At 46.9% G+C, this 24,676-nt stretch overlaps 2 protein-coding genes and 1 long non-coding RNA gene across 4 annotated transcripts in view; 1 reads left to right on the forward strand and 2 right to left on the reverse strand.

Moving 5' to 3' along the window:
- Positions 1-1,468: 1,468 nt before the first annotated feature.
- ATOH1 (atonal bHLH transcription factor 1) lies at positions 1,469-3,222 on the reverse strand. Its single transcript, XM_032686693.1, has one exon. It carries the CDS (start codon positions 3,220-3,222, stop codon positions 2,350-2,352), a length of 873 nt encoding a protein of 290 aa, XP_032542584.1. The 3' UTR covers positions 1,469-2,349.
- A 669-nt stretch (positions 3,223-3,891) lies between these two features.
- Positions 3,892-7,368, forward strand: LOC116786379. The gene is made up of 2 exons (XR_004356902.1): positions 3,892-5,006; positions 5,838-7,368. It is a non-coding gene; the product is annotated as an uncharacterized LOC116786379 (long non-coding RNA).
- Positions 7,369-18,356: 10,988 nt separating this feature from the next.
- GRID2 (glutamate ionotropic receptor delta type subunit 2) overlaps positions 18,357-24,676 on the reverse strand; it is a 695,515-nt gene continuing 689,195 nt past the window's right edge. For both annotated transcript variants that reach the window (XM_032686347.1, XM_032686346.1), the window contains 2 exons: positions 23,433-23,673; positions 18,357-19,412 (listed from right to left, as the gene is read on the reverse strand). In XM_032686347.1, coding sequence (XP_032542238.1) covers positions 18,990-19,412; positions 23,433-23,673 — 664 coding nt within the window. In that variant the 3' untranslated portion in view covers positions 18,357-18,989. The remainder of the gene's footprint in view (positions 19,413-23,432; positions 23,674-24,676) is intronic.

The following is a 24,676-nucleotide window of genomic DNA, read 5'->3' on the forward strand; positions in this document are numbered from 1 at the left end:
GCGAGTGCTGCGCTGCGGCTGCGAGCACCAGCCGCGCCATGCGGTGCGCTCATCTGTCGGGGGAAGGGACCCGACAGAGAGAGCGGGGACTATTTTGCTGCGCTCTTTTCCACCACCTCGCGTGTTCGCAGCCGCAGAGGCAGCGCCCGGGACGGCTTGGCCGAGGGAGGGTGCTCGCACCCTTTCAACCCCTGGCGGGCACTCCCGGGACCCCTGCGCGGAGTGCTGCCCCGAGGTCACTCACGACGGCGGCCGCCGCTTTACCCGCGCTGTGCACATACCCAGACCAAACCAAATAAACAAAACGGCACTCCCAAAATTTGCGATATTTTGCTCCGCTGCATCAGTCCTGTGCTAGGACTCCACGCGTGCCCCCGAAGATGTGAGACCGGCTTCCACAGCCCAGAAATCAATGTCCATAAGAAACGGTGACCCTCCCCGATAAAGCGGTCGTTTTTTATGAAGGGAAATAGCCCTCCCAATGAACTTTCCGCCCTGCGAGACCGTACGCCGCTTCGGCAGGTACGGGCGGTGACCGCGGGTGTTGACGGCGGGCAGGGCAGTGCGGCAGCCCGGGGTTACCGGAGGGGCAGGTGCCCTGTTTCTGCAGGGGAAAGCGACACCCTCACGGGCTTCGCTCCCGCAGGGGACGCTCACCCGGCCGCGCCTGGTTAACTGATCACCCCTTAGACACCCCCTTCCCAGGTGTCACCTGCTGAACTCAGCGGGACCCCGGCAGCGACACGGCTTCGGTTTAGCCCCGGGTCTGGTGTCACGGGCAGACTAGGCAAAGCATCATTCCCCTGTCCCCCCTTCCTCCCCCCTCGGGTTAACCCGAGCCCAGTGGCCATATCCTGATCCCCCGGCGACCCACTGCGCTGCTCGCGTGTCCTCCAAACCCTGCCGGCTTCCCCGCTCGCTCCTAACCCTTTCCGCCCGGCTTATCATGAGGCTCCGTGGGGGGATCCGCTCGTGTCCCCGACCGGGGGGGGGGTGTGTGTAAGAAAGGAATGATGTGACTCGAGCGGCGGTGCGGGGACAGGCGGCTACAGAGCAGCGCCAAGCCCCTCACCCTGCACTTGTTGTAATCATCCCGGTTCCGCTGGGAACGGCGGGACGGAGACTGGGGCACGGTCCCGGCGGCGCAGGCAGCGGAGGCAGCGCTGCTCCACGCGTGGCACAGCCCGCCCCGGCCCCGGGGTCCGCCCAGTCCCTCTGCAGGCAGCCGGGGCGCCCCGCCGGCTCCCTGGAGCATCGCTCCGCGGCTCTGTCTGTACCTCTCAGTCCCGCTGCGGGGTTTGACACCATCCCGGCTCGGGGAATGCGAGGGGAGAAGCTGAACCGGACCACGCTTTGAGGCTGGTTTTGTTTTGGGGTTTTTTTTTGTTTTGTTTTGTTTTGGGTTTTTTCCCCACGTTTATTTGATCTCAAAAAAAATGTTAAAATTAAAATACATAAAACAATGGCAGCTGGCTTTGCTAAAATTAAAATAAACGAGTCTCGTCGTAGAAAAGAATTAAAAAAAAGAGCAGAAATAATAGCAAACACTGTATAATAAATACGTTTCCTATTACCACAAAAGGAAAATAAAACGGACATAAAAGTTTGACACGACAAAGCTGTTTTCGTTTTTAAGAGAGTTCGGATTAAGTGGCTTAATTAAATATCGGTCTCCAATTGGCGGTTAGTAGCTTTCCTCTTGAGACTGCATCTCCAGCCGCTGATAAAGTGCTTGCGCCAAGTTTCCCCCCAAAAGACGCCGAAATGGTGCTCTAAGGAAAATCCAAATTTTCTCCGCTATTTACAGGTCAAGACGGTGCGTTATTGACTTTTTTTGTGTGTCTGCGTTTCCACAGCAATACGACCCAGGGCGGGATCGGTGTCCTGGAAAACGGGGGTGTCAGGGCGGGTTCACGGCCGGGTGGGGATGGCGCCGGCGGCACCTCGGCACCCCCGGCAGCGGGGCCAGGCTTCCTCCTTGCGCATCACCTGCTCGCCGGCAGGGCAAGCCAGGCTCCGCGCTGCGAGGTGGCGTGTTGGCAGAAGGGAACGGCAACGACTTCTAGGCAAAAGAAACTTTTAAAGTGGTAACTAAAAATGGAAACAACCGACCGACCCTGACAGACAGGGCGGGTACAGTCACTCGCTAACAGCCATCTCTCCTGGACAGACCCAGGGGCTACCGGGAGCGGGAGACGAGGGGGTGAATTTCAAAGCGACCAAGGGGAGCTGATGCCGTCCGAGGCAGCACCGCGGCCGGCTGCTCACCCCACGGCGGAGTCTGTGCTTCTAGGGGCGGCCGCGGACTCGGGGCGGCCGGGGGGTTGCCGGGGATGACCCCCCTCCGCCTTAGCTGGCCTCGTCCGAGTCGCTGTAGTGGGAGCGGGGCGAGAACTCCCCGTCGCTCCTGTGGGACCGGGGCGAAGTTTTGCTCCTCTCCTGCGGCGGCTGCCCGGGCTGCGGCATGAGGAGGGCGGGGGAAGGGGCTCTCTGTCCCATCAGGGCGCCCTCCGCAAAGGAGGAGAAGTGCAGCGGGTCGAGCTGCACCGAGTAGCCCCCCGCGGCCGGCGGCGGGGGGAAGCGAGTCCTGCCGTGCCCGGGCGGCGACGCTCTGGGCGGCCCCGGCGGCGGCGCCGGCGGCCCCGGCGGCGCTCCTGCCCCGGCGGCGGCGCCGCAAGGCGGCTCGAAGGGGGCCCCGCGGTGCTCGGCCTTGCCGGGGCCGTCGGGAGGGGCGGCGGGGCCGTGCAGGAGCTCGGCCAGGGCGCTTATGTAGATCTGCGCCATCTGCAGCGTCTCGTACTTGGAGAGCTTCTTGTCGTTGTTGAAGGAGGGGATGACATTGCGCAGCTGGTCGAAGGCGTGGTTCAGCCCGTGCATCCGCCGCCGCTCCCGCGCGTTGGCCGCCAGCCGCCGCTGCTTCTGCACGCCGCTCACCTGCGCCCGCAGCCCGGCACCGCCGCCGCCGCCCCGCGGCCGCCCGCCGCCCCGCGCCCCGCCGGGGCTGCCCCCGCTGGACCGCGCCGCGCCGCCCTCCGCCGCCGCCTCCTCGTCCTCCGCGGGCAGGAGGTAGCGCGGCGAGGCGGCGGCAGGCAGGCGGGCGGCGCAGCACACGCCGAGCCACGAGCCCGGCGCGAAGCCGCCGCACCCGCCCGGCTCCGGCCCCGGCCCCGGCGGCGGCTCCGGCGGCGGGTCCCGGGCGCGCTCGGCCCAGGGGAGGCTCATGGCTCTAGCGCCGCGCGCACATGGGGCGGCGCGCGTGGCGCCCCGACGGCTCCGGTGTCGGAGCGGGCGCCGCGCCCCCCTTTAAGGAGCGGCACGCGCCGGGGTCCCCCCCCCGCCCCCTCTTCCCCCCCCTTCCCTCCCCTCCCCTCCCTCGCGCCCCACCCCTCCCGCCGCGCGCCCGTCACTCGCGCCGGTCGCGTGTCGGCGCGGCCAATGGAGCGCCCGCGCGCGGGGCCGGCGCGTGCGGGAAGCCAATGGCGCGCGCGGGGCGCGGGGGGGGAGAGGGGAGCGGAGGTTGCGGGGGGGGGGTAAGGGAGGGGTGATCCCGGGCCGGCGGCACGCGCGGCCACGCCCCGCCCCGCCCCGGCACGGCGCGCGCCGGGCGGGCGCCCCGCGCGCGGCCGTGCGGGACCTGGTGCGGGGGGAACCCCGACGGCGCGGCCGCTCCGCAGCGGGGGAACCCAACACCCGCCGGCACCGGGCCCTTCCCGCCGCCTCCCCCCGCTGAGGATGCTCCGTCGCGCCGGTCAAGGGAAACATCCCTCTCCTTCCAGCCCCCGCTGGCCAAATCCCGGAGGCTCCGGTAAATGCCCTCCTTGGCCTCCCAGCGCCGGACGGCGGTAGCCCTTAGTCCGTCTGCGACCCTGCCCGAGGCGTCGGTGAGGGAGCGCTGCCCGCCCCGGGACGGCCGCCGTGCACGGGTCCGGCCGCGAAGCCGCCGAGGGCGTGCCCTCGGTTTTAGAGCGTTAATCCCGGAGACACGCGGGAAGCCCGCGTGGGACCCGGTAGGTGAGACGCGTTGGCGTTTGCAGCCGGGACAGCACATTGCCCCCGGAGCTGCCGCGTGTTCGGCAGGGTCCCGATCCCCCGCGAGCGAGTCCTTTTGTTGGGCCAACAATAGCTGCCCAAAGGTGGTGGAGAGGGAAATAGCTCCGTGCACGCATCTTAACTTCCCTTCCGCGCAGCCTCCCCTCCCGCCACCGCCGCCTGCCTGGAGAGGAGAAGTGGAGGTTTGCCCATGTGAATAGGCGTGTGGAGAACAAAGTGATGGGCACAGTATGAGGTAGATATGTTTTTTCAAAAGTGAATAACTCACGAGCCAAGGAGGGAGCGAGGGAGCCCAGCAGCTCAAAGCTGAGCGGCGGTGACATGGAATGAGCAGCCTCACTAGTTTAGGAAGCTGGCTGGGCACGCTTGGCGCATGGCCACCTTCCACAAACAACTGGATGTTTTTAGACAAACGGGACGCTGATGGTTTGCTTTCTTTAAAAACAAACTGAGGCAAGCCTTTGCTATTATTTTTTTTTCTTTGGCAATTCTGTTTCAAAGGCAAAAGCTGCTGGACACCCCCAAACCAAATTATCAATTTCTAACCAAAATGAAAACGTTTACTTGGTAAGAAAGATGATAAGGAGCAGAAGTTAATACCTTGTTTCTGTATATTATCCACAAAGTTGCCAGACTATTTGTATCTAACAACAACTCATATATACTCTTTTTGTATTACAACCCACACATAAATGCTTATATCATGAATGGAATAAAAAGTCCTCTGAACCTCTGAACGGTGCTGTTTGCCAGCTAAACACCCAGCCCTCCAGCTTCTCTTTCAGTCTGCAGCAGGCACTGCGTGCTCCCTCACTGAGTCCCTGTGGCACAAGCCAGCAGCCCTGTTGCACTCTCCTTCCCAGGGTTAAGCTTGAGCATTCCCCTTTCAAGTGCCGGTTGCTGTGGCTGGGAGCTGCTCCATGCAAGGACCGCAGACCAAAGCTTGGAAATGAGAGGTAGCCTTGCTAAGCAATAGCCACTGACACGCATTTCCAGAAGCCTTACGAGCTCCCAGGCATGGGGAGAGCCATGATGGTGCAGCTTTGAAGTCTTAAACATCTCGCTCCAGGCTGATGGGCCATGGGGCTCTTGAGGCCTCCTTGACAGCAGGCCCCATCCTTCATCCCACAAGCCACCCAGTAGACCCTGGGCATGGAGGGGAGCAGCATCCCATTAGCATCTCATGTGGATGTGAAGCGACTGGTGCCCTGGAGGGGCCCTGGCCTCTGAGTACCCTGCAATGCTGGCTGGGCCAGGGTTGCTGTCAGGTGCTGGTGGGCTTCCCGTAGCAGTACTTCAGTGACTTCATGGAGCACTGGAGAGATCAGCCTAACACCCCAGCAGGCTCCTTGGATGGTCAGCATGGCTGAGAAACACTACCAGCTGCTTATTTTTCAAGCGCGTGTTTTGTGAGCGCGTGCATGCTTTGAAACTGGAGGCATCTGAGACTCACTCGACAGTTTGCCTTTGAAAGGACACACACAAAAAGCTATTTTCCCCACCAACACCACTGCTCAGAGGGGGAAAAATGTTTCATTGAAATCCAGTGCTCTCCATATGCCTGTATCTGCTGTGCGCACTCAGAGTCAAAGTCAAAGGCAAAGAGTGGTCTATGTCAGTGCTGGGTTTAGCTCTGCTCTCCCAGAATAAGATAAATGTAAGTGATGAAGAACTCCTGGGGCTGGCTGAACTCATTTTGTATTCAACACTGCCCGGCCCTTTTCTCTTCCCTTTCTCCCTCTCTTTGTATGTTCAAGCCTACTTGGGTTTCTTTTTTTCTTTTGTAGAAGTTGGTTCTTTTGAAGCGGTTCGAGGCACGCCCTGCTGCAAAGGGGACTTCATGGGAGTCGGAAACACAGGCACACCGGTCTGAAACACTTACTGTACAATAGCAGGAATGTAGGAAGCCTTGAAAATGAATCTGCTCTCTCTAAGAAAGTGTCAAAGCTTTCAGAGGAAAACAAACTGAACTTATCCCTGTATCTTTATGCAGATTTCCCCTTGATGCTCCTTTCCTAATCCCGAGCCTGGTTAAGGGCTGAGGCAGTGGTCAGGCACATATTAGTGTTACAGAAAAATGGGTTACAAAAGGGGCGAGAACAGACTTACAAAAAGCCTCCTCTGTCATTACAGCCAGAGACATTTTGAAAGCACACAAAGCACATGGGTCAGTCCTCAGCTTAATTGTACTCAACAGTCTAGTTGCTCATTCAATCCCATTTCAAGATCAGCTGGCTGCTCTGCAGGCATCACCACTGGTCAGGAAGTATTTTATTCCTTCTCTTTCCTTGCCCCACTTTCCCCACATTTTCTCCCATTTCCTTCCTTCCTTTTGAAAAGTGGGGGATGCACACAACCCTCTTTCTACCTCCCCTGGTCTTCAGGCAGTAAAACACACAAGTGGGTAGAGACCAGGTTGTGAGTCTCACTGAGATGAGGTAATCTGTGCTGAATCTCAACCACAACCTGGCCAGGCCTCCAGCAGGAGGAGGAAAATGGGATTCCTGCCCACTTGTGGCTGTCTTGCACCCTGGAATGCCCAATCCCATCTAGAAGCTACTACAGTGAGCAACAACAAACACATAAAGACAACATACAGCTGAATAATTCTCGGTCTCATCAACTGCATCATCAGAATAGTCACCCAAATAAAGTGTTCATATTTACATTATTCAGAGCAAGATTGCTTAAAGTAGAAGATGGTCCAGCAGCAAGTCTTTCTTAGTCTCCTCCTACGACCAGTGCCTGATGCTTTACTGTCAAATGTGTTTTAAATAGACATTAGAAGTGATGACTGCAAGGAATGCAAAAGCCCAGGGAAATCACTGCAGACTTCAATGTTTCTGAAACCTGCCCCTTTCCACTCAGGACAACCAGGACCATGGTGCTGCTGAAGAGAATGTGTCCTCATTTCTGCAGAGCAATCTTCCTGGGCAGATCATTACGATTACCCAATGTCATTTGCTTCAACTCTGAGGGTTGGTTAAACTAATTCCCATTTCTTGGTGACATTTACCCCCATGAATATCTAGTGCAGACTTAAGCTGTGGGGCTACCCCTGAGGACTCTTGCTGTTGTGTACAGTCAATTCTAGTGTAAGTACCTCCACTCCCTCCAAGAGAAATGCAAAGCATTGCTGTAACAATACCTACCTCCTGCAGTCATTGTAAGCCATAGTGAATTCGGCTTTGTAATATGGGAATCTTATCAATGGAATTTCTACCTATATACACTTCGCCTATTTATTTAAATGGCTATAACTGTTACCGAGACTTTAGTCTATGCTCATCTTTTAAAAATAAAAAGCTTCATATTCAAGGAAGTGTCACTCATAAAACAATTTTCCTTTGGTCACTTTGTTTTAAACACCTCCTTTTATTACCCTTGGCTTGTCAAGGAGGTTCCATTAAAATTGCTAAATGCCTTCAGTCCTACCAAAGTCTTGGACAGTTCAGGCACTTCTCAGCTGTGTGACACATTGAAAAACAGGCCTCCAGAAAAACCAAACCAAACCATCAAGGCTCACCACACAGGGGTTTACAGGGCTGTTGCCATGGTCTGATGCATACTGCCATGGCCACAGACAATCAGAGGACCTTGTTGAGAAAATGGCAAGCAGTTTTCTCCTGTCCTAAGCTGAAAAAATCTGACTACAGAGGTCTGCATTAGCTTGGACCCTGCTTCTGACAGGAACTGTAACCCAGAGTGTGGCCAATAGCTCAGACAAGCAGCTTTTGGATTAGGATGTGTATTACTAAGCATAATCCAGAGCTAAGCTTTTGGAGGAAGAAGGGTTAATGACTGAAAAATATTTATACACTGCACAGAATTGGAAGCATTTCCTTGCAGTGAAAGACTTCTTTAATGTAATGGGAATACTAATATCAGACCCAAGGGATTTGCTTTTGTTGGAGGCTTTATACCTTCCCAATCCTTGAGCTCCTCACGTCTCTAACAGTAATGTTATTCCAGGTGTAGTTTGTTCGCCCATTGCAGCAGGAACAATTCTGCAGGGCTTGTGCGTGCTCACTTGCACCACCCACAGGTCCATCATTTTAGTCACTCTTGAAATGAGCAGTAAGAGAACACTAATGACCATCCCTACTTTATGAACAAGTGTTATCTAGCATGCTTTCATTAGGCTGCTAGTTGGGATATTTTACTAATATAAATCACTTAGCCAAGAAAATGTCCAGTGCCATCAACAGTTTTACATCATACAAACAATACTTCATCTGCTTTAAGATCAGAAAATTAACATCAATCCATCTACAGAGACAAGACAACATATTCCCTTCAAATCACATTTGGTCACTTCCACTTGCTCTCACTGTCTCTTGCACAAGAGCCCAGGGAGTGCGAGTACTCCAGATTTGATGGTACTAGATTTGGTTTTTTTCAACTGATTGCTACAGCATTCCCTCTTTCACTCTCACTTTAGCCAGCACACAAAGTACAGTTATAAAGGTTTGCTCTGGAAAGACATTCTAATCATAAACTTGAGGTATAAACTAAAAAGTTAGCTTGAAGTCTCTCTGTGGCACAGTAATAACATAGCGATGGACAAGTCAGGAAAAAATAATAGCTGATGTAAGCAAGAGGAAAAAAAGGAAAAAAATCAACATCTGAAACAGTCTGCCTTGCAACAGCAGCATTACTTTAGCAGTAACCTGGGAGCTTAGGGGAGCTGCTTCAATTGTACTGGGCCTTGATCATGTTCTCACATCCATCACCCACAAAGCTCTTGACAATTAGGCAGCCCTGTGCCTGAAGGAGGTTTCTTAGTTGTGGAAAAGCCAGCTTGGAATTTGAACCTTTCAGGGTCTCCTGAGGAGAGAAGGTCTCTAAAATGTAAATAGTAAATATTTACAGTTACACAAGCCAAAATAATGTGGAGAACAGCGGTCCCTCATAAGGGCAGAAAAGCAAGTGAATAGACCCAAGCTGGTGCTGCTCAGCAACTCAGATGTATTTCTCCACGAAAGAAACACTCGTCAGCCAAGAAAAAATACTACCTTGCCATTCGTGGAAAATCCTTCCATTTAATCCCTGACAGCAAAGAGCAAAGGGGCTTCTAGGAACCGTCAATTTCCAACACAGCAACAACAGAACTTTCAGGAATTACCCTTGTGAAAGGCTGTGAAAACAAACCCTTCTGAAGATATCTTCATCTGGTCCTCTACCTTGTAGATTAGGATGTCTTAAGAATTTTTACTTGCTAAAAACTAGAACAATTTTTTTTTCATGGGGTTAAGACAGAAAGACATACACAAAAATTAAGCCTTTAAGGGAATTAAGCTTTAGGGGCATCTCAAAATTCCAAGCTATGCAGAAGACTCTCTTCAGTCTATTAGGCAACAGACAGCTTCAGCACAGCATTGCTTGCAATGGCTGTGACTGTTCTCATCAGGTTTGTTCAAACACCAATGCTCAGTTGCAGTCCTGTAGCTCTTGGGAAGCAGTTCTCCTGTGACAGTAGGCTTCCTGACTGCAGCAAGATCCATACTTCTGGCATCTGGCATACTCATGATCTGCAGACCTGCTTGGTCTGGAGCTGGAGGGAGACTTGTAAGCATTTTATTTTCCAGGCATGCAGGATGCTTTGAACTCCATAAAAGTTTTAGAAACTCCCAAAGGGTGAAGCCTAGTGTTCATCTGCGGTGTGTAAAAGCTCTGTTGAGGCAGAAGGTGAGGCCAGACACAGCTGATGGTCTGCTGAGGCTTGGGAGCTTCCATCAGGAACCCGCAGTTTTCAGTAGCCCAGGTGTATGGCTCTCACACTCTGTGTGACAACCCCTACAGGGGTCACACAAGAGTTCAGTGTGAGAACCAGAGTTGTTCAGCTTTGGAAGGAGGGATGGTAGGAGTAACAGAAGTAACAAGCATCTCACCCTGCCTGGTTCATGAAGCAGAAAACCTCACAACTTGCTTCAGCACAGTTGTTGCATCCACACTATGAGAAATTATCTCTGCTGTAGGCCTGTGTGCCTTTGCATCCTGGCGAGAGCAAGGGGAGGTGACATCCATGGAAAAGCAACACACAAGCAACGTCCAGCAAAAGCTGCTTTGCTTAATAAAAGCCCGGTGTCTCCACCAGGTCCTTGAGTGCCCTGTCACCGCCGTCTGGGATGGACACGAGGGCATTTCCATCCTACCTCTCCCAGCTCGGGGCACCTGCCCTGGCAGTGGGCAGTGCTCGGTGGGCACCGCTCGCCAGTCGGGCTCACACAGCCCACGCCACGCGGCTGAAGATGCCCCCAAAAGCTTCTCCCCGGCGAGACGGCGGTGAGGCCACCACCCCGTCCCCTCGGGTGGGGTGTGCGCCCCGGGGCCGCCCCGCTGCCGGTAGCAGGTTGAATATTGTAGGTGTGGGCGATTAAAGTGTCGCCGGCACAATGGCGGTCTGTGTCCCATTCTCCACGCCCGGGCTCCTCTTTGGAAAGCGCACACAAGAGGTGACACGGCGCTGGCCCTCGCCATTATCCCGGCGGCATAGCGGCGCGGCCCGCCCCGTTTCCCGGGAAATGGGGCTCCTCTGGCCGCCGCGGGACCACCGCGGCCGCGCACGACTCCGCGACGCTCCCATCCCCGCACCGGGGGAGAGGGGCACGGCGACGGGAGACGAAAAGCCGCCGGCGGCGCCCCCGAGGCACTTGTCGGGGGGGACAAGAGCCCCCCGGCCCCGGGATGCTCCCAGGCCGATCCCCCCCCTTCCCCCCCGCGTCGAGGCACCGGCGGCACCGAGCGGGCCGCGGGCGCCGGGGCTGTGCCGGAGCGGGAGGCGGTGCCGCAGCGCCACCGCCCGGGCGGTGCCCGGAACGGCAGCGCCGCCAGGGCAGGGCAGGGCAGGGCAGCAGTCCCGTGTCGCCGCTCCTTCACCGCGGCTCTTCCCGCCGGCTTCCCGCCTTTCCCCGACCCTGCACCCCGGCTCCCTCCGCACAGATCCGCTGTGCGAGGGCCGCTGGCAGCGATGAGGAGCCGGATAGCGCCCTCGACGAGCAAACGCCGTGGATATCTGAGGCAGAAGATGTGCGCGAGATGATGGATAGCTGTAAATTCAAGCCGGGCTAAGATACAAGGACAAATTTAGCCCCTTCAGTCTGTCATTGCCTCAACCAAGCAATGTTTGAAAATTGACCAGATTAAAGGCAAAACTCGCCATAAGGGAAAAATCCAGCTAGGTGTTACACAACTGTGCTAAAAATAGTATGCTGTTTTTGGGGGCTTCCAACTCCAGCAGCAGAGTAATCAGTGCTAACAGTGGGGTTTTTTCTTATCTCTTCCACTTGTTTGGTGGGGATTTTGTTTGGTTTTGTTTGTTCGTTTGTTTTAAAATTTAATTTATTTTTGTCCATGCTTTAGCAAGTGACCACCATTTACTCAGGAATACGAAGCATGGGGTAAAGGATGGAGATGTGCATGCAAATGCACCATGCCTGATAGTTCCTTACATGGCTTCAACCCATGAAATAGAAATTCCTGTCTGTACTTCAGGTTGACTTCTATTTATACTCCAGCAAATTATTATATGCCATGGGTAATAACTGTCTGGCTGTAATGCCATAGATAATAATCCACTGGCTGTAAGTTTTGGAAGGAAAGCTGCTTGTATGTGTCAATACTTATGGAATAAATGTTTAAGAATATTTATGGATATGTTTTCCCTTTTCAAACAACTCATACAAGACACAACAGACTTAATATACATATGAATTGGCCTACATTTGTCAGATGATGTAGCACATCTTTAAAAGTGAGGATGACAGTGATATTTATTGAAAACAATAAATGTGTTTGTGAAAAGTCAGATTTCCAGGTGTATCCCCTCTAGTTCTACCTATCTTTTATCTTGATGTAGGAAAAACAAAGATCCCTGTGTCCCAAATCAGCTATACCTTCTGTTTTGTATAGATAGACCGACAGGATAATTTTTAGTTACAAAAAGGGGTTTAGGGAATTCTGTTTTGCTAGAGGGGGGAAAGTAAGAAAACTTCATCTGCAGTCTCCGAAACCTGGGGAAATATAAAACCAATTCAAGCAAAAGCAGATATTATTCAGAAAGGTCTGTAAAAGTTAGAGCAAGACAAACCAGTCCAGTGTTGCCTGAGCACTATTTCATAAACTAACATGCTTTTTTGTTACACTACATCAATTTCTTGCTGTATTAGCTGTCATGCCACAGAGACTGTTCCTTAAAAATGTGTCAGATAGCAGGATTAGCAAGTAACCACGTTATTTGCATTGTTCACAGTATTTGCTTTCTTTCTCCTGTTCCCCCGTGTGTAAGGAAAAGAATTAATTAGTAACAACATGGGTCAGCTGTGATTACTCTTACTGTGGTCCACAGTGAATATTCATATACAGGGAATATTCAAAACCAAACAAGACCTCCCCACTGTGTGTGTGAAGAAGCATGTCCCTGACCAGTGGGGGAGAAAGGCAAGCTTACCAGCGGTGGCAGGGCTACAATGCACTCACAGAGCTGCCCGCTCCTCCTATTTTTTTCCCTGGCATTCGACAGGGACATGAGCTAGACTTAAGAGTGAGGCAAATACAACACAAATGACCCACAAGAAGGTGGGGTTTTTTCCAACTGTGCTTTTTAATTTCTAGCAGTTGTATAATATTAAGCATCTTCACACCAGGCTCCCAGGAAAAATGCTTGCATCAGAATCTCCTGTCTGCTTCTGATTGTGCTGAGTAGGAAAAGAGGGTCTCTCTGCAATCAAGTAAGGGGAGTAAGTGACATCTCTGAGTCTTTCTTTGAGTGGCAACAAAGTTAGATTCAGGTGGGGCATTTTCCTATATGTAGAAGGAGAGTATGATATTTCCATCACGAGGCTGATTCTCGTGGATATTTGCAGATGGGGCTATGATCCCGTTGATGATGCATCCCACACATAATGAGTGAGAGAGCTAACAGGAAAGCTGTGGAGTTAGAAGGGGCAGCTGAGAAGGAAGGGGCTGCTTTTCACCTCCTTGCTACGTTTTTCCAGTGATGTCCCATCTATAGCTGCGTGCCAGTGTGGAGGGCTGAGACACTGCACCATGTGCATCAATGCTGCTGCTGCAGCCCTGCAAGAAAGGGAAAGGCAGGCAAAGCTTGGCTGTCCTGTTGGGCAAACAGGTGTGAACCCTCAAATTAAGGGGGTGGGTGTGTCTGTGAGCATCTTTGCCAACAAACTCAATACAGCTGCCAGTTTTCATGCCCTGTGAGACCGAGTTTACTATGATGCCACATCATCTGCTGCAGGGGCCAGGAGAGCAACCTAGGGCAGCACCTGCAGCTAGGTGGCTGCTTCAGGAGTTTGATGACTGTCTCATGCAGACATAAATGTGCATCCCCCAGGCCTTTTATTAATGGGTTTGACTTTAAACTCTTCATTTTGATTTGGTGGGTCAGTCTTTTAATGGATTATAGCTAGATTTGCAAATGAAGACAAAATCATCTTGCATTGAAAGAAATGTTGGCCTTTCTAGTGCTGATAGGAATAATTATCTACAGAAGCACTGATCTGTCATGTCACGGTGGATGGGTGTCCTGAGCGTGCTGGCCTGCATGTAGCTTTCTTTTTCCACTGGTATGGCAGTTATTGATCCCAGCCATTTGTACCAGGGCTCATATGGTCACTGCATTTGTTCATATATGCCCTCCTTCGGGCAGCATGACCAGCACACCCAGGGAAAGCTCACTGTGGGAGAATAATCTGGAGTACAAAGACCTCCTGCCCTGACATGTGGCATCCTCCAGCTGCTGGTGGGATCACAAACCTGTCTGATAGGAGCTAGGGAAAAACGCACGACTTACATCTCTGCCTCTGTAGACCTGCTTATGAGCCTCAGGTGTGTACGTAACAGCCCCTGCTCTTCTTAAGGGGCCAAAACTGGTCTGAAATGACTGCTGGGGCAGAAGGAACAGTGGTGAAAGTGTATCTCTGGCCTGTGAGCAGGACAACCATTGCCCCTTCCTGCTGCCAGCCCAGCTGGGTGGTGTAACCCTCTCCTTGGCTCCCTGCTTGCATCTCTACTAAAACCCCATCTTAGCATGTGAGGGAGGAAAGATTTATTTTTTCTCTTACATGAGTGAACTGGCTCTGAGATGCTGAATTCTTCCTCCTGCCTCAAATTTCCTGTGTGACATGGAGTACAGTAGTTAACGACTTGAGAGTTCAGTTTTCCAGCTGTAATGTTTTCCTTTCTTCTGACAAATGTTACAGAAATAGATTCTGTAGTACACACAAAGAATCACACCACTGCAATGAATGGGAGTGAGGGGGGCAGATTTTGTAAGTTCTGAGAGATAATAAATTTATTTTTATAACTATACCTCTTGAAAAGTATTTTTTCATTAATTAAATTCTTGAGTCTTGTAATTTTTGGTCATTGGTGCAATTTTTTTTGAGTTAGCAGTTTGTTCAGCTGTGAATCATTTTGCCTGTTCTGACCTTCCTTTGGAAGCATCTATTTCTGACCTCATGAACAATGCCTTGGGTGAGACATGAGAACCTGATAGATTGTGATGATGTCTTCACAGTTGCCCACTGCTCCTGATATGACATGTGGATGCGTGTGTTCATGTCACAGTGTTTATCAAAACCTTTGTCTATGACTCAGATTAAGGGATAGATACTTGGTTTTGACTTTTATTTCAAAATAGCTCTGCAGAGTGAAGATGAAACGTGGATATTGGGACTGAGAGAAAAATGGTTAAAGCAGGGCTGTGTTGGTATGATGCCTTTGTTGTTTTGAAGACTATTTTTTCATTAACTACAGCACGAGCCTGCACATGGGAAGCTGGTTTCCTTTTCGTGTCATCACCTTCATGCAGAGTTGAGAAATTAAACTTATCAGGGGCATTAACCTCCAGTAAACTGCATTGACCCAGCTACTGTGAGTGTTTGAAGAAAGGCAGCTTTATGCTCTCATCATTTCATAACATCCTATGGAAGTCAGAAATAAAAAGGTGCTTCTAAAAAATCTGATTTGGTTAGGGAAACAATATGAGCACTTTGTTTTGTGAAGACAAGACAGAAACACAGGAGGCTTTGGCCTGGTCGTGCTGTGCTGTGTCAGTGACGGCTATAATCATTCACTTGATTGGCTCAGCAGGACTATTTATCTCCAGGTATTTCACCATTGGTCAATAGAAGCATCTTAATAAGTGATTTTTTGAAATCAGATAAAAATGTTTTCTTCCATTGCTCACTTTTTGTTTGCAGCTGGTATCTCAGAATGGTCGTATGACTGCAATCACCATGTAAACAACTCATCTTTATACAGCTGGCTTGTATCTCCACTGGAGATACTGCAGCAGACACATGACAGTCTTTAACACTATTACTTCACTGGATTTTTATTTAAAGAAAGGCAAGTGTCACATAGGGTTTGCCTTCATGTAGCCTATTACAGAGAGTCTGTATGTAGTGTCTGTAAAACCACCTAGCTCTAGAGAGGTGTGTCTGTGAATGTAAATGACATGGGCAATGCCTCTGTTTAAGTGAATGACTTATGATACAGGCAAGACAACACTTTCCAAGGGGTTATGATTACTTCACAGATCAACAGTAGTCTAAAACTAGGTCCCTGATCATGCAAGCGTCCTTGTGGTTAAGGGAATCCCTACTAGATGCGCTGTAAGGTGCATGAGGGCTTGTAGGGTCAGCGCCTCAGTTTGCCATAGCTCTGCCTCATATAAAGTAATTAGAGCTTGTCTCTTGGTTGATTTTTTATGAAATATAAAAGTAGCCTGATTAGAAAAGCTTCTAGCATCCTGTGGCTAGGTTTTTAGTGCCCACATACTTACGAGCCTATTGGCATTATTACATGGGCACCTTTAAATTGTAACCTCAAGTCACTTTCAATAATCTAACTTCCTTTAGAGTTTTAAGTTATCTGTATTCAGATTTTTCTCATGTAGCACTGAATAGAGGACTCCTTCCAATGTACTTTTGAAAATATAAAATGAAATCCCCTGAATGCCTGCTAAGCTTAATAGAAAACTGTAAGAGGTCAAAAATATTATTTAAGTAAATAAAATACACTGAATGTAAAAAGCCAGCAGACAAATTTTGGATGCTGAAAGTTAAATTGTCATGGCTGATGTTATTGAAGTGATTCTGCACAGCTTGCTAATGACTAGGTCATTAAGGTTAACATGTTAATGAAACTTAAAAATTGAGAAAGCCATCATGAATGAAATATGGGCTCCCTTCTCTCACACAAAAACTTTTGTTTTAGGTAGTGTATGTCCAGCTCCAGAGCAAACTAACCGCTGTACAAATAAAGATGGCAGAATGTGATTCTATAAAAATAAAGGCCGTGTTCCAAGAAAATGCCTACATTACACTAAAACAGATGAAGGTGGGATGCAGTATTTCTACAAATCATGTCCCATACATGTTATTGCTGATGAACTCCGAAATCATTCTCCAAAATGCTGCTTGTAAATGTTTTCTGAATTCTAAGTCTGACATTGATAAACGTGGTAAACCTTGGATGCTCTTCAATGAGCTGACTCACAGCAACCCGGCAAGCTCATCCCATCTCCATGGGCTAGTTCCCCTTCAGTAACAGTGCAGCAAAACCAGTTATAAGTGGACACTTTGACCTAGGCTGAAAACCCTATAGCACTCAGCAATTAAACAGGAAGAAACGCAAGTTTAGAAAACAATTTTATTAGACAAATTATTTAGACAAATTATACACAGAAAGCTCTGCCACTTGTAACTGAGGCCTCCAAAAAGTGTTTTGTGTATCTGTATAATAGGCAACACATCAAAATAGGCCTATTTTAAATATCGTACATGGTTAACAGGTTTTTTAATAGCTAAAATCACTGCAACATCTGGTATGTCCCTATGTAGCTTGTTGGAAAGAAATTTTCTCTTTTTTCTTTTTTTTTTTTTTTTTTTTTTTTACTCAGAAGTGTGGATGAGTTCATGAATGTTACAAGGGGGAAGCAAGTTGTGCATGCTTTTAGACACTTGCTACCCTGGAAACAAAATGGCCTTTTGCACGATAAGAATTCGTTCTGCCTTACACAGTAGACAATATTTGAAGATTTAGTACAAAAAACAGTGACAGTACAAGATGCTCCCCCAGAACAGAATTAGCATCAAAATAGAATAGATCTGAAGAATATACCTTTTAATTTATCCTAAAGCAAATCACATAGGCTGATTCCTATTAATCCTAGCCAAAGAATGAGTTAGATTAAAATAAGTGTATGGTTGCATTTAAAAGAAAACCAAACCAAAAAACTCACAGGATAAACTGCTTGCTTTCTACTTAACCGCATTTTTAGTTTCAAGGATTACAAATTGAAAGCTCTTCCTACATTTCTAACAGGTAACAGTGTTACTCAAAAAAGCTGGTGCCAAAGTGGGCACTGGTTTTGCTCTCACTGCTGTTCTTTTTCTTACTCTATACAGTTGGCACTAATGTAAAAATACATAGCTCCTCTAAACCTAACTTAACATAGAAAGGGTTAAAATGAGCGCCTGTTCATATTTTTTTTTCCTTAGAACAATACATGATTATAATTAAGGCCACATCTGTATATCTCAAGGGCTTATTTTTTTTTCTCTACTAACACCATTATTGTATTGATCAACTGTACTGACTTGGAAAAGGATTTATTAACCTTTGATCTATGTTTAACTTCTCTAGAGCTATATTAGTTGTTCATGAGCATGGTATACCTAAGAGAGAGTTCCATTTTTCTAATTAATTAAAAGGAAAATTATCAAGATTAGCCTTATAGAATGCTCAATAGCCAATGCAAAACCTAACCAAAGGAGTTACATCTAGGTACAAATGTTAAATTGCCCTGGATGTTCTAATAAAAAAGTATAAAATATGCTCTGTTGGCAAATGATGCAAGTCAGAATAACATTAAAGCAACCCGTCTTTTCTAAATGAAAAGACACCCTGCACTGTACATCTCTCCTGTATACAACACATTTTTACTAAAGCTTTATTAAATGAATTGCAATAGCAACGGCTGCCATTTTATAGCTATATATACATGTATATATATATACACATACCTTTGTGTATATATGTATATATATATATGTATGAGATACTAATTTATTTAACACAACAGAGGCTTCTGCCATATGATACAGTTTACTGTACATAAGAAAAACTTTTAACACTGTACAATCACATAAAGGTCATATGCACTGTTGCAGTGCAAAAGTAGATTTAACTGTAGTCTTTACTGGCATAGTAATGGCTTTTTGTAATCCTACAAAATTGCATTCTTATATTATGGGGCCTGAATAATCTTTTAACTTCATTTGTTTTCCATTCTTTTTTTTTTTCTTCTTTTGTCTTTTTGCCTTTTTTTTTTTTAATTTTTTCCATTTTTTGAACTGCAGGGTTTGCCTTTGGTCCACAGTTAAAAGGACACACAGCAGTGGAGCGCTGACCGGATGCAGCAGAGTACATGAAAAATACTTAAGTTATTGCAATTATAGTAAAAAAAGGTGGTGGGGAGGAGGAGCAAATGCCCTTCTGTAAAGTAATCCTCAGGGTTTTTCTATGCATGAATCGCTGCACATTTCCTATATTTAAAGTATATGAAAAGCCTGAAGTAACCAAAACCTAACGTGGTGATAAACCAAAGAATAAGTGATTCAAGTAGTAAAGAGAATAAGGGGAGACAGAAGAGACCAGACTGAGAAAGCAGAGAAGAGGAAGAAGAGTTGCTACTAATAATTCTGATTCTTAAATAAAATAAAGGAAAAAAACCCCAAACAACCCAAACAGAAAATAACCCTCAAACAAATAAAAAAACCCCCAAACCACAACCCTCAAAACCAAAAAATAAGGAAAAGAAGAAAGGTTACATCCATGTTAGTCCCACAATATTACAGCTGCTCCTTGCAAAGGGAGTCCTAAATAAGAAACAGTGAAGAAACTTGTTCTGGTGCTCAGATGGAGGTGCCTCGGTCTGGGTCACTACCAATATTCAGACCCAGAGTAGGAGTTGGTTGGTAAGGGATAGATGACATTGTTTTGATGGGGCTTCTGAAAAAGCCACCATTGGGTGCCCTGTGCCTGAAAGGGCCAGTTCGGTGCTCGGGCACACTGCCGAAGGAGAAACCCGAAGCGGCTTTAGCAGACAGAGTGCGGCTCAGAGTCTGGATCTGCTCTGGTATGAAGGTGGTTGTGGTGATGTGAGTGTTTCTGAAGTCACTGATTTGCTCCAGTGCCTGACGTGTGGGTAAAGTGTCAATGTCCAGCGGGGTCAAGTCAATCGATGAGGTGGAGAACTGTTTATGGGGACTGTCGTCGTCTGTGCAGAGGCTGTTCACGCGCCTGTGGAGGTGCTCCAGGTCGATCTCCTTGTCGTCCTGGGGAATGAGAAAAACAAGAGGCACCACTCACCACCGCCGTTTGTGCTGGATTGAAGTTTCACAGGGTGATCAGAACGGCTCGGGAAGCACAATGCACAATTAACTAGAGCTGGCTGTTGGCTCACGGTGTCTCTGAATGTCACCAGCAAACACCCCATCACCTGAAGCCAGGGGGGTGAAGCCAAACCAAGGCAGACCCTTACACCACAGCTACCTTCAAACCCTGTATCCAAACAAAAAACCTTAAAGCACCACTGGTAGATTTTCAGGAAAAGCCAGGTTTGGAGCTAGGTGGATTAGACTAGCAACAGCTGAATAACAGTAAACTGCATAATCTCAAATGCCTGGAATGATGCCAGTTCTTCAACTCCACAAGGAGAACTAAATTTGGATGTCAACATGGGAGGCTCTGAGGGATCAGGTTGTCATCTTTGTCATCCTCTCAGGGTTCAAGGAAGGGCTAGAAACATCTCGGGTTCCTTATTGCCTTTATAATGTAAATTGCGGTATAGAAAAGCTGAACATACAGAGGAAAAATCCAAGTGCTGGTGACTCATTGACATCACACAGAAAGGAGTACACCAGCCGATTTTAAATTACAGTGCCAACAGAGGGATTAATTATCTTCTTAACTACAAAGAAGCAGTTCCATCTATTCTGATAGAATTATACTTTTGTGGGTGAGAAGGTGGCCTGATTATTTATCATAATATATCGTCACTCCTCTTACCTCTGTCCCTTTTCCTTCTTAAATCTCTCCTCCCAGAGAACTCAATTAAACAGGTTTGTTTGTTATAATTGAGAATTTAAATGAACAGAAGTTAAAAAAGAGGAGAAAATCCCAGGTGACCCAATAAATCACCTGTATTGTACATACATATTTCTACTTAACTGCAAAGCTTAATTCAAAGCAGCATTAAGCATACACGTACGGGGTATTCCCTCAGTCTAGGTAGCACAGCTCATTCAGAACAAAAATCAATTTCAACTAACCTTAAAATTTACCTTAATCTCTGTGAAATTTACTGGCTCTTCCAGGCCACTAGAAATATCTCACACTCTAGGACCTCACAGAGGATAATTAGGCAGCCGATAGATGTGCACTGATGACTTCCAGCCTTGATTACTGAAATTCAATGACTGGCTTGATCCAGAGCTCCCTGAATCAATGGCAAAACTCCTAGTATACCGAATGGGCTTGAGATCCCTCCTTTGTCTAGGAATGAAGTCAAGTACTCTGAAACAAAGTCCACACCTAGAATAAACTGCAGGTGTTCATCTACTTAGCAAAATGGATCACTGAACATTTGCACTGGTACCACGCCGAACACAGAGCCCAACTGGAAGGAGACTGAGAGGCCAGCTCCTCTCTGGGATTTTACCCTCCGAAGGCAAGGACAGGGAGGCAAACCAGGGGAAAAGGGGCAGGGAACAGGGCATCAGGGATCTCCCAGGGACTGGATGATCACTGACCACAGAGGCTTTGGTTTGAGCTCATCACGGGAAGGAAAAAATGCAGTGCTCATTTCTTGGACTTAGCTTTCTGTCTATAGTTTATTCACATGTGACATAGACATGGATGCACATAACAACCACACAGGTGACATCAAATCCAAACGCATTCACCAAACGCTCTCTCCTAAAAAATTTGGAGCTGCATATGGATGCAGGAGAAGTGGGGCCACATCAGAAAGCTAAAGAAATATACAGAGGCTCCATTAGCACGTGCAAGTCATGACTATGTCTCTGAGGGACAGTCCTAAATATTTTTCTCTTTTTTTTTTCTGTTTTGCTTGGGTTTTGTTTGTTTGTTTTTAATTTTGAAAAAAACATACAAACACTTTGTAATTTAAAATGCCAATTGGGAAAAGATTGGAATTTCACAATTTCTGAGCCTCTACAAGTTACTCAAAATAGTTCTCTTTCTTTTACAGAGATGCATTTGGGGCTAGGGTCAGACCAGTGAAAATATATAAGCGGTGATAGTCTCCCATGCTTAGCCCACAACCCAATCTCCACCCAACTGATACACCAAAATGAGACCCACTCACAGTAAGATTGTGCATATCTCCATAATATGATCTTTCCTCTTCTCTCTTGTGTGATCAGTAGTGAAATATTCAGCAGTTTTCACATTTAAATTATCATCAGGCTTCAGAGTCAACATCCCATTGAGATTACTGGGGCGGTTCATACTTCTCTCAGAGCTACTGTTTAAGGCTGTCTGCAGACTCAGGCAGACATCATTGAATGGGTTACTTCTGGCACGCGACCGAAATGTTATCTTCGCAACCATAAGACAATTTTTTTCAGTATAAATGCTTGCATTCTGGAGCACAAGATGGCAGCCACCAGGAAAAAGGGTTGGCTTGCTGACCACAAAGTGGCCCAATCTGACCCCCGATTCTGGACTAGTGGCCTGGAAGAGCCAATGGATTTCATGGAAGCTAAAATGAATTTTAAGAAAGTTAGTTAAGATGTATTTCTTGCTGAATGACCCCCACATCCAGGATAATGGGGACATTCAGCACATACGTCCATGTTAAACTCAGTTTTGAGCCAAGCTTTTCAATTTAGCGTTGAGATGCAATTTTAAATGCTAAACTAACAACCATATAGCAAAGATCAAGGAGGCCAAATTATACCATTTGTGGAAAGTATACACTTGAATTTCTCAGCATTTTAAAATTGAAATAGAAATTTTTTAGTTGTATAAAATATCTGTGTGGTTTTTTTGTTTTCCTTTGTTATTGATTTTCATGTTTTGCATCAGATAAATATGAAGTATGAAGTTCTGAAAGTTTGGATGAACAACAATCAAGTAAATTGTAGGTTTTTAAAATAATTTACCAGTTGAAACTATATGGTTTCCACTCCTGAGAAACCCAATTTAAAGACTAGAGATTCCTTTTTTTTTTTCCTTTTAATAATGGTCCGGTCCAGATCTTGAACAAAAAAAAAAACAAAAAAAAAAAGCTTGGGAATTAAAACAGGCAAGAAAAGATTAAACGTATTTTAACATCAGTGCCAATGCTGTCTAATTAGGTAGGGTAATTAATCCTTCCCTAATACACAGCATTAGATTAGCAGGAATAAACACAATGGAGAAACTGCAGAGAAAGCAAGACCACTGCACACAAATTAACAGCAATACCCCACAAGCTACACAGATGTGCCTAAGCTACACAGACAGAAAAGCTATATTTGACAGTGTGCCATTAAAGCTCATATTTGGGTTCAGCTTTGGGTGTTGCTGCCAGGTTTATTTTAATAAATTGTTTTGTCCCTGATTTTTTTTTAGTATTCTGTAGATGTAAATACTTAATTATAAAGATAAGAAATTTGGTATAAAGTTTCATAAGGCTCAGATGGCTGGTAAAGGGACAGGTAGGTTACCACAGGAAGGAAAGCATTACACATGCAGGTGTAGAAGCAAACTCATCTCAGATGTAAAATAACATATCTCCCTGTGGCCTCTGTCCAAGATTATCTGAAACAAGTCTGTAGCAGATTTCAGAAATAAGCCTGGCCTGAACCTGAAAAATGTAATGCAGCCTTACTTCCCTGGACTTCAGATGCAATAACGAGAACTGAAGTTCATGGAAGTCTCAAGAGGTCAGTATTTCTGAAAATGGGGACAAGACTCAGCCATTGAGCTTAGAGGATATATTTTTCAAGAAGTAACCAAGAAACCTGGTGAGAATTAGCTGTCACCAATGGGAATAATGAACCGAATATTGATGTATTAATAATGTACTATTCTACAAGTAACAGTTGTGTTTTACTCAGAATAGTTGCATATTTATACATCATCAACATACATTTATTTCCATTCAAAGAATTTATTTCTAGAAAGAATAGCTAAAAAGGTTTTGAGGAACATAATTTATCTTAAAAATCAGGAAGCTAATGAAGTATCTCAAAATTTGATTCCCCACCCTCTCTAGTGCTATAAAGTCAAGACAGCAATATTTAGGGTGCATGAAAATTCCCCAGGAGAAATGGAGGGTCTAATACCTCTTTTGATGGAACCCGGGAGCCTTTCCTTTTATTCCACCACGTTTCCAACATTGCAATGAAACAGGATAGGACAATCCCTGCAGCGAGGATGCAGAAAACACCTGCAAAACTTTTTATGTCCAGGGCACCTCCTTTCTGTTTGGTATCCACAGATGAGTAAAGATCACACTGACCGTTCTTCGGCCACCACTTATGCTTCAGTATGTCCATGTCGCCATTCTGCTGCAGCTCCAAAATCCTGGAGGGGAAAAGCACAGAAGTCAGTGGTTACAGCGGGGCAGTGGACAGCGACACCTGAGAGTGTGAGGATGGAATCAGACTACTTGCAACCTTCCCATATGTCTTGGAAAGCCAAGAAGCTGATGAACCCAGACAGACTGATTTAGCCAGAAAAGAAAGCTTGAATATGGGGTTGCCTGTTAGACTGAGCACATAGATATCCATGTTCTACTCCAGATACAAGAAAGCACACGACTCTCTCTTGTCTTCTTTTAACAACCTTAATGAAAAGGCTTTATTTCACATACCGTATTTTCTTAATTGGCTTTCACTACAGACTATGTCAGTAGACTTTTGTAGTGCATTATATATTTGACAATATTTTGCATTTTAATCACTGGAGAAGAGACATTTCAATTAAAAACCCCCCCAAACCAGAAGGAAAATACAGTCCAGATGGATCACAAGTTACACTTTATTGATCCTAATTTATCTAAATTGATCCTTATCAGGTTACCTACTTGCTGCTTTGGAGAGAGAGAGAGAACAAAGCCATCTTTAGGTCAGTGGCGACCTAAACTAATCTTGCTTAACGTGAGAATGTGACCTGATGATAAGTGATTCCACAGGAAGGTTCCTTGCTGTGGAATTCACTTGTCCTTGGACCTACATATCCAGCCCATGAAGATTTACTGGGCAGCTTGCAAGGACAATGCATTTAACTACACTTCCTGTGGGATGAGCAGTTTGAGAAATGAGAATTCTATTTGTAAGAAGATTTTCATATTTAGTTCATTTATTCCTGAGGAGAGTGTTTTTTTAAAAGCATCCAGAAATTACTAGAGTAACAGTTGGGTGTCTCTGGTTATCCAAAATAAAAAATTCAATGATCACATCTAAAAAGAATAAAACAGAGGGAATGTTTTCCTTCATATAATAAATTTGTTTTTCATTTCAGTGTTGGAAGACAAACAATTACTTGTGCAATCATTTGACACAGCATGCAAAGAAATCCAAGTGCA

This window comes from Chiroxiphia lanceolata, chromosome 4, assembly GCF_009829145.1.
Source record: "Chiroxiphia lanceolata isolate bChiLan1 chromosome 4, bChiLan1.pri, whole genome shotgun sequence".
Lineage (NCBI taxonomy): Eukaryota > Metazoa > Chordata > Aves > Passeriformes > Pipridae > Chiroxiphia > Chiroxiphia lanceolata.

Coding starts and splice junctions, on each gene's coding strand:
- ATOH1 (XM_032686693.1), bottom strand. CDS start 3,222: ATGAGCCTCCCCTGGGCCGAGCGCGCCCGGGACCCGCCGCCGGAGCCG.